Raw genomic sequence first — 10,377 nt, forward strand, 5'->3', positions numbered from 1 at the left:
TTGATTTCTTTAATGACTTGGTGTGCTGGAAGGCACGGGGACGCATTGGATCTTATGCAGGATTGCAGGTGGTTTCCATTTGGGTTTGGTCTCCCTATACAGGGTCCTGAACCCAGAGGGCTACATTGGAACATGTAGGGTGTGTGTAGAGCAGTGTTTTTAAAACCGGAACCGGTGACCGGACCGGTCCACCTAATGAACCGGTTTACCGACCGGAACCGGTCTAACCGGGACTGGTTTGGTCTAAACGAACCGGTTTTAGAAAAATACATTAAATAATTATTTTTTAATGAAAAAAACTATTTTTAAGATTTAAAACCATGATTCCAAGCCAATAGAGACAAAATATGGAAAGATTGCTCATTGATATACCATGTAAAGCCTTAAAGGTGAATATATCAAAATGGCACCGAGTGCAATACATATCATCGACAAAATACATAAGCAATGAGGCTCTAAATGGCCACTAGAGTGCAAAAATAAAGCCTACAAACTATGGGGCCAGTGGCCTACTACAAGACTTCAGTCTAGACTCTACATATATGATAATAGTAATACTATAATAGTGATCAACATTATCACTTGAAGTTGAAACTTCTCATGAGTCTCAGTCATCATGATCAAACTCAGTTGGTTGAGTCTCGACTCCCAAACTGTGTAGCCACAAACTTCTCTATTGGTTCAGTGACTTGAGTCTCAAACTTCTGAAGGTATTCTGCCCTAATATGCCCTATTATTTCATTTGGTGCTCCACATGGCTTTACATGGCCTCCTATCCCAGCCAAGTGTTGCTTGAACCTGTTAATACCCCCTCCTTGAATGGATTTTTGGCAATATTTGCAGATCATTTTGCCATCAATCATATCACAATGAGCCCATGCAGTATCTTCGGCTTTTGGAGGCATGATGACTCCCTGGATGGTAGATCATAGAAGTGAGAAGTTTATAACACAAAAAAAAATTCATGGACAGCAGACTCAAATGAGGAATTATCAAGTGCAAATCCTTACCTGGAAATGCAAACTAGCTCCCTTAGCCTCCTCTTGAAGATGGCAACTCCACTGACAGCTACACACTATCTCCAAAATAGCTCCAACTCCAACTCCAAGATGACTACTTCAGCAAAAACTCCACACTCTCCAAGCTCACAAACAAACTCACAAACACTCACAAACACTCCAAATCAGTTGTGTGAGACAAATGAGAGTGAGAGGGGTGTCTTATAGCAAGTGTGAGGGTGTTTTTGGAGGGAAAACACCTTTCCCTGCCCCCCAAAACCCCTAAACCACCACTAACAGCCAAAACCGCAGCGCTTTTTCCTTTTACCGGCGGCCTGTCCATAAACCGGCCGGTTTAGGACGGAACCGGCCGGTTAGCTATAAACCGGCCGGTTCCGCCCTAAACCGGCCGGTTTTTACCGGTTAGGGCTGTATTTTGGGCGAGTGAGGGAGGAAACCGGGTTAGAAGGGCCGGTTCGGACCGGCCGGTTAGGCCAGTTACCGGTTTTTTCCGCCGGTTTTTAAAACTATGGTGTAGAGAGCCATGGGCCTCCACAACAACAGATAACACTCCATGGATCCCCATAGCCATTCAGAGATTGCTCGTGGTTCACTTATTGGACAAGGAAGATGCACCTGATCCATTATGCCTGGTTGGCCCTAAAGTTGCACCATATACTTCAGAGATGATCCAGGGCTTGCACGATGATGTGGCATCGCCTACGCCATCATCCTAGCCCTTGCAGGTGATCTACATGGATCTTCGATTTGTTTGGAGACCCATGAGGACACTTGTGTGCCTCCACATGTCATTTGGATCACCATAGGGTATTACAAGGGGTCAACCCCTTGTCCACTGCTTTTGGGAGTTCAACCACACATTGTGGCACATATGGACTCCATTAGGCCTCCTCCAAGGCCCAACGACATGCACTATTCATTATTCGACCTCATGAGAGGCTTATTTTTTTGTTTATGAGCTAGTTTGGTGGGCTTGTCACCAAAAGTTAGTTATTTTTGTACATTATTTTATTGTAGGGGCTGATGTAGGCCTAATTAGCTAGATCAAACTCATTAGAAGTGTATAAATACAAGTGATGTGAATTCATTTTAGCATCATCACTTGGATTTGGAATTAGTATCTCTTTAGAGATTTTCGCTATCCTTCTCGGAGGACGAATTTTTGGAGCATGGAATGAATTTTGATGTTTGGATAATTTTCATATGTCTTGGAGCTTCTTGATAGCAAGTTTTTGGATGGTTGGATATATTCTTATACATGTAAGTACATTTTAATGCTATTCTTTCTTTCTAATTTTGTCACGTACATTGTTGTTGGAATTTTGCTATACCAGGGCTTATTTGCTACATCTCTTATGCAAAGTTGTGGAGATTTTGTTTCTGGATAGTGAATGCTTCATGTATGGGCCATGTATAATGAGTGAATGTTTCTAGGGATGTCTCATTAGTGAAATTCATCTTGAAAAGCCATTTATCCTGCAAAATGAAGTATAAAGTTTTTGGAGCTGCTTTTGCTGCTGCCCTAGTGCCAAGCAAAGTTGTCTTTGAGGCCTCCTTGACTGAGAAAATTCAAAGGTTCATAGTCATAGTTCTACCTGACTCCAATCTCCCCAAAGGATTAGGCATTGGTCCACCCAAAGGTGATCACCTTAAACCTATTTTCCTTCTCCCCTTTCCTCTTCTCTAGGTCTAGTCCTCTTAGTCACCTAGGGCATCAATTATCTTACTATCTAACCATCCAAATACTTCGATTTTTGGTCCACAACTGCGTTGGTGTGTCCTGAAGAAGCCCTCCAAATTTCATGAGATTTTGACGGTGGGATCTTGAGATATCACAAGCCCTAGCTCGAAGACCAATTCTTGCCCTTGGTTTCCATTAGTCTAGAAACCTCACTGGGATCCTTGCATTGCCTTCCATTTAAAGTTCATTCCTTGGTCCCTTTCCCCTCCCTAATTAGGTCAAACATATCATTGGTTGCTAAATCCTATCCTCTTGACCTAACCTAGGTCCACTTGGTCCTGTGTGGTCCCATATCTTATCAAAGCCAACTATTCAAAAATCGCTTGGGAAACCAAGTTCCACAAGGATTTTAGGGTTTAGGAAGCTCCTTTTTAAGTCACCTTCCCTAAGCCAAGCCCTCAAATCCCTAATAAAATAATAAAATAAAATAATACTATATCTAGCAAAACCCTAGATTTATTCTACAGAAATATAAAATAACATTATTCATCAACTAACTTGAGAGGACAGGTAGAACAACTAATAAAATAGGTGTGGCTATGCCACATGTACAAATCTCCAAGCATGAGAACAAGAGATGTTCCAAAAATAGCAAGAGATGTTCCAAATCTCCAACTTCCTCCTCAAAGCAAGTGAGTTGACCATGTCAAGATGCCAAGGAAATGGTATAATACTCTTCCCATAGTTTCACTGTTACCACTCATATGCTTAGTGCAAACCTGAGAAACAACTGAGTGCTTTATTTCATCTAGCCTGCTCATATGTGAAGGTGGGTTATCTATTATAAGGTACATTAACCCTTTTTGTATTCAACTGCTTTCATTTAATGTTTAAAGCAGTGTTATCCAAACCACACTGAACTGGTCGGTCTGACCATTTTCGAGGGAAAACCTGTCCGAACTGGTGTCACGGACTGGAAAAGTACCGAACTGGCCAGTTTCGTATAATGTTACCAAGGACCCTTTGAATGTAACTTTTTTTTGAAAAGCAATAATTTATGAGTGGGGAAGCCTAGTATTTGACCATATTTTGGATCTTGATTTTAGTCAAAGATTCTCCCTTTTAAGTGGTCAAGCATATTTATGTAGGTAATTGGGCCTCATCAATGAGCATTCAAATCCAAGGTAGTTTGAATTTTTTAAAAACTATATCCATTAGAATGTGGTTCTAAGGACTAAAAGCAATGAAATAATGGCAATAAGTTAAATTATCAAACTCTAATGTTTATAAACGGAGTTAGACAAATTGCTTGGCCTAACGACTATTAGTTTTTTTATAATGAGTTTGACTTGGCCGCTATTTATAATAGAATACTAGCTTTGAAGGTCATGTGTTCTAACCTGTGCAGTTGGGCTTCAGTATTGGCATGTAATTTTGGGTGGACTTCAGTACTTTTTGTCTGCCTATTTGTAGGGAATGTCAAACTATGCTGAAGCTCTTATGTATTTAAATTATTAGTTGAGTTGATGGAGTCTTTAAAATTTACTACTATTTTCTAATTAAGGGTCTCTCAGTTCAATGAGCTACAGGTCAATGCATACAACACAAAACTGGTCTTCAAGCCTCCAGAACTAGATAGGAAGTGGAAGCTCATTTGTGAGCCTAACCGAGGGGACTTACGTTTGCTCACCAAAAAAATTCCAGTTGGTCGATATTTGAATTTTCAGGTTTGGTTCCTTGTTTCTCATGCATGCTCCCCTTATTTTGGTGGTATCAATATGAGTTTTTGCTGTCTTGCAATCAAGATTTATATATTGCTGATGTAAATATTGGATAATGTCTCTTTACTAATAGTTTCTACAACTACAGTATGTTATCGATATGATTGAGAAACTTGTTAAGGTGGGAAATATTAGTTTGTCTGCCTGACCTGATATCTGAAAATTTAGAATATAGACTGAATTCTAGCTCTAAGAAAACAAGGGAGCAATGCTGATCTCATTAAGGACTTCGTGATGACTTTTTTGCAGTCTCTTAATTATAGAAATTATTATGTTTTGTGCTTTCTTATTGTCTTTAATGTGGACTCTATACAATTGTTTCGAACTTTGACATTGGCAAAAGGTTTCCAAGGGTCTAGATTCTAGAATATAACTAATAGACAACATCGGCAAACCACGGGAAACACTAAAAATTACAAAACAATTCTTTTTTTTGCTTCTATTTTTGAACATATAAACTGACAACATCAAATAAACACATTGGCACATAAATATGGAGAAAAAACCTATATATATATATATATATATATATATATATATATGATGTAGTGGATGCCAAATCAAAAACCTGAGCCCCGATAGCTATCCAATATATATATATGATGTAGTGGATGCCAAATGAAAAACCTGATCCCTGATAACTATCCAATCAAGGACACAAAAGTGGACAACCAATAAAAAATGACACGAAATATATATATAATTGTATCCCATCATCATGAGTCATCCACAATGACCAATCCAGCTAGCTATTGATTCCCCCTTCCCTTGTTACAATAAAAGGTCATGGCTCTTTTGCCACTAGAAGGTCCTGCATCATCTGTCTAATTGCGACTGGTGGGTGTAGCTATATCATTCTATGTGGAAATTGGTGCTAAGGATGCCACATGCCCCTCCATGTTGTGAAAGTGGTCCTCTGCTCCCCTTGCTCTCTGCTCCTCTCTTTTCCCCTGCACTTGCTGTTGCTATTGTTTGGCTAACTAGTCAAGTGCCTTGTCCATAATAGGCATTTTGTACTCCACCCTCCACTGAGACAATATGTTAATATTGGCCAAGAAAATGACATTCACATTATAGGTTTTCTTAAGTTGCCTCACACACAATTGGGGGTTGTATTGAACATAAACCATATTATTAAGGGGTTGAATATCCAACTTCTAAGAGCGCCATAACAAATTTTATGAGTCTCGAGGGTCATAAATATGTTAGAGGGTCATAAATTATAGTAATTGTAATTGCGTAGTTGAAGTTCTAATCTGTTTGTACTCTTTTGAGTGATTTTTTCAAATACACTCCAATTGTGCTTTCAACCTAAGGCGCTACAAGGTTGGCTTACCACCTAGATGATGAAATTCTGTTGCACCATAATTTAGGCACAGAACATCTATAATAAATAAGAAAAGAAGACTTAAATTACATTTCATGACAGTGGAAGTAGCAACTAAAGAAAACATAATTCAACTTTTCAGTAAAAACACAATTAAATTTCTAAACTCTAATGGCTTACGTGGCATCAAAATACTCCTTTCTTACACAGCATTGATAAAGCCTAATAGTCCACTGGCATCCCTATACATATCTATCTCGTGATTAATGGTTTTGTGAGCTTCTTAATTAGGTGCCATCCTATGAGACATACAAGGAACCCTTCCATAACATTGCCATCAAAATCAAATTACATCAGCAAGCGAGGGCAAGAGTGAGGGCAAGTGCTGCTGCATGAATGGGATGATGGAGCATCCTAGTTCATCGGTCATCAATGAAATCCTAGATCTTCATATATTTTCATGTACAATGCTACCCTTTCCTACATAATAAGACCGGATAACCCAAGTAACAAAAATTGTCATATGCTCAAGAAAGATAACCCAATACATGAATTGTCTGGGAACAATAAGTACCAATTGATATTATAAATGATATCTTTGCTCAAGTGAAACACATACAAATGAGTTAATGTCACCTATTACGTGGTCCCTAACCCAAGCTGTGGTACCCTTAGGGGGTGCCCATTAACAACGATGTGGTCCACGGCTGACCAGAAAGGGTCCACACTCTGTAGTATGTGACATTTAGGGGCCATTAGCACCACACATCAAGGTTAGCCTACATTTCTCTCACATCCCCCCTTGATTGTCTTGGGGAGATATGTAGGCAAAGGTGGCATTAACAACACTTGACCATCTAAATATCACAGGAGAGTCCAACATGTAGTTTTAATGGAGACTTTAGCCATGCAGAGGAACTTTTTAAGGCCATTTCTTTCAATGCATCTATCCCAAGTGTCTATTGAGGAGCGATGTCTAGATATAATATTTACTTTTGTAAATATTATTTATGTCAATTTTGCTTATTTGTGTCACAAGTTAATCTTATGGGGGTGGAGATGATGGAGATAAGTTGGTTAAGCTTGGGTTGTGGATATAATATGGAAATTGGCTGAAATAATAATTGATGAGTAAATATTACATCTGAACAGATTAGACTATGATATAGGTATATAGAGGTGTTGCAACCTGCCTCTAGTTGTTCTGTTTGACAGGTGATCAAGTTCATAGAATTAAGTATCTGTCTTCAACCACTAATCATATTTAATCGCCACTATGTGACAGGTTGGCATAGGTCACTGTTTTCATGATCACACCACAGGTTGGAATTGGAAACTCACAACATCATTGGGTGGAGATGGGATTTCACAGATTCGAAAGAAAACATTACTGCCAATTTTGCCTGGTTTTGATGTTCGTATTGGTTGGAATGCAGAATATGTTCTTCCAGAAATACATGGGTAAGTTGCTACATGGCTAGAAAATGAAGTACATATTAACTTCTGTTGCTTGAGCGTATAATGGGATATGGCATACAGCTTGCAAACTATAACTAAATGGTTGGAGTGTCTGTATTTTTCAGGGGTATGGGCACGGGTAAGCCAATTATTGGAATGAATCTGGGACGTTTGTATGCTTCATTTGATAGAGTGGAAGCAATTATAACTCATGCGACTTGACTTTCGAGAACTGAGTTGCCCTTGTTATTTTTTCTGATCAAAGGTAAAGTTTAAAACTTTTTGGTTAGGCTAAAGGGTGATCAAATTTATGGCTAGGTGAAGTGCAGGATGAAAGATAGCTTCTCTCTCTTTTCAATTACTTGCAACGGAGATTACGATGGTGTGACACTAAACCTTTTATCTTCTTGATCTTTGATTCAAGTGACTAGTTCAATGAATCATTATATGTGAACTGCCACTTGAAGAACTGTCCCTATTATGTGCTATGATATATGTGTATAAAGATACGAATTGGATCATTTACCTACTCTAATAAGTGAAAAAAGACATGGATTTAATGGCATCTTCCACAAGAGAGTGGATGCTGCATTGTGATCCTTAGCATAAGAGCTGACTTTTTCCATTGAAGTTGTAGTAAATATCTTAATGTTTGTTAAATGAAGCAAATATATCTAGTTGGAATCACTGCCGAAAGGTCAAGCAACCAGTGGATGCTGCATTGTGATCCTTAGCATAAGGGCTGACTTTTTCCATTGAAGTTGTAGTAAATATCTTGATGTTTGTTACTTGAAGCAAATATATCTAGTTGGAATCACTGCCAAAAGGTCAAGCAACCATTTTACTATGACAAGGAAGATGTTTCTCAAGGAAGATGCTTCTTGTTGTAAGTACTGGAATTTTTGGTATCCGGAAACAAATTGATTATTTAGCATATTTAGTTCTGCTGAGTGTATTTGGAAGCATCGCTGCATGTTTCACTTTCTACACGTTTATTTGCTTATGCAGGCAATTTCTCTATGCAGATATTTGCACATAGTAACAGGTCTTCATAAATGATGAATTCCTTGAGCTCGTGAAAAATTGACCCATCCCACTGTCAACAGGCAACATAGATTTGAAAAGTCTAGTTGCTGATTTTAACTTGCAAAACCATATGCATAGTATAGAGGAAAATGGCAATTGGACTAGTTTTTGGTATTGTTACCATTCAATCTGTCATCTCGAATGTGGAAAAGCCCTTGTCATCTCGAGTGTGTAAAAGCACTGTGCACTAGGATGATAGATTTGGCAACTAGGAGGTTGGCCATTGTCACCTAGCCAACCCTCCTCTGCTCTTCAAGCTGGCTCAAGGGAGGCTTCTCTAATGAGGGTTGCTGGAAATTAAAGCTTCGAAGTGCAAGGTAATGTTAAGGGTAATTTCCAGAAAAGTAAGTTTGAAAGTTGAAAGGAAAATGAAAGGATGGTGGGCTAGAGATTAGTGCCTTGTCTATTGGGTGAATTGAGCCATAACAAAGGAACAAATGAGAGGCTGTTCTAAAGATTAAAAAGAGTTAATATGGCTAAGAAGTACCGGCATAGATCCATCTTAATTCCAATTCTACAAGCATTGAGAATGATCAAATCTCTCAAGATGCAAACCTCTTTTTAGAGCAAAATTGGAGGAAATGTTTGCACCTCAAGAGATTTGATTCCTCCTAATGCTTGGTAGATCCGGAGTTAAGATGGATCTATGCTGATTCTTAATAATATTATTTACATTTAGATAAATTTCACATCTTTATATATTGAAATATTCCTATTTTTAAATTTTTTGTTTGTTTGTCAAATTGTCTATGTACTCCAGAAATGACTACAGGCTTAACCTTTGGCTTGAGACATTGCGACCCAAGGGCATCTAAGCTGTTAAAATCACCCAGGAATCACACCCACCCTAGGCCACACCAACCCTTAACATGAATGGATTTTTGCCCACCGAGTTTCGAACCGATGACCTTCACACCACAGAGTGACTTTAACAATATACCCCATCACCGTCTATTCTATGCCTTGTGGGCTTCTTATTTTCATTTTTATTTTTATTAATACTTTGTGAAACATATAATTACATATATACATGCTTCATATTTTTCTGACATGTTTTATAATTTTTATAATTTAGTTTTTAATGTGATGGATAGGATTGATTATATATATATATATATATATATATATATATATAGATATATAGATATAAGTATTAAGTTATTATATATTTATTAATTAATTTTTAAATATGGAGTTTTGAAATATAATGGTAATGAATATGAATAATTATTTTAATTTATATGGTAAAATCAATCTTAATTTATAGCTTTTATTTACATTTTGTATATATTTCACATTTCTAGAATTGAATCGATTTATTATTTTTATTACTTTTTTTTTTAATTTAGCTAACATTATGTTATACTAGTGGAGCGATATAAATTAAATGGCTAATAAATGCCGATAAGCATCAAAATACTCTACGAGATCTAGGTTACACACCGACAACGACGTCTTATTAGGAGCAGCATTAATTGCAGTCATGAAGGAAAACAACAAGTGGCGTCCATGCGTCTTCAATGCCCTCAGCTCAACAACTAAGACAACACTCCCGAACCGTCTGGATCCATCACTCTGCATCCACCTTGTGATTTCTCCGTACCTTGCTCTCATGCACCATTCATTTCGCTTGCCTCCCCCTCGACTTTGGCGAATTCCTTGGTTAAATGACCCTCCCTTGTCTCATTCCATGACCTTCACTTCCCTGTTTGGTTTTGTCATTCTTTCGTCCCTCTCGACAATGGTCTCATTCACCTTGGCTTCTCTCTCTGCATCCCTCAGCATGCAGTGATGATCCAAGAGCTTGGAAGAGCATGTAGTGGTGGCGGTGGTCGTGGTCGAGGGTCCCCCTCGAAATCCATGGATTTACAAGAATGCATAACTCTTCGACCTAGAGATTTTGGCTCACATCCATCGCACAATGGCTTCGCTGGAAGCGAGGGGGGAAGACGCATAGGCAATGGACATTGGGCCATCAGAAATTTGTTGGTTTGACATCTGTGGAAATAGGAGCAAGCCAGAGAA

At 38.4% G+C, this 10,377-nt stretch overlaps 1 protein-coding gene across 1 annotated transcript in view; it reads left to right on the plus strand.

Moving 5' to 3' along the window:
• ORG4 (OBP3-responsive protein 4 (ORG4)) overlaps positions 1 to 7,953 on the plus strand; it is a 145,845-nt gene extending 137,892 nt beyond the window's left edge. The window contains exons 2-4 of the mRNA XM_089460043.1: positions 4,275 to 4,427; positions 7,094 to 7,269; positions 7,392 to 7,953. Of these exons, the coding sequence (XP_089316169.1) occupies positions 4,275 to 4,427; positions 7,094 to 7,269; positions 7,392 to 7,488 (426 nt within the window). The 3' untranslated portion in view covers positions 7,489 to 7,953. The remainder of the gene's footprint in view (positions 1 to 4,274; positions 4,428 to 7,093; positions 7,270 to 7,391) is intronic.
• Positions 7,954 to 10,377: the final 2,424 nt, after the last annotated feature.

The sequence above is a fragment of the Pinus tabuliformis genome, chromosome 7 (genome assembly GCF_031772625.1).
Source record: "Pinus tabuliformis cultivar Carrire ecotype Pingquan chromosome 7, CPIR1, whole genome shotgun sequence".
In the NCBI taxonomy this organism is placed as follows: domain Eukaryota; kingdom Viridiplantae; phylum Streptophyta; class Pinopsida; order Pinales; family Pinaceae; genus Pinus; species Pinus tabuliformis.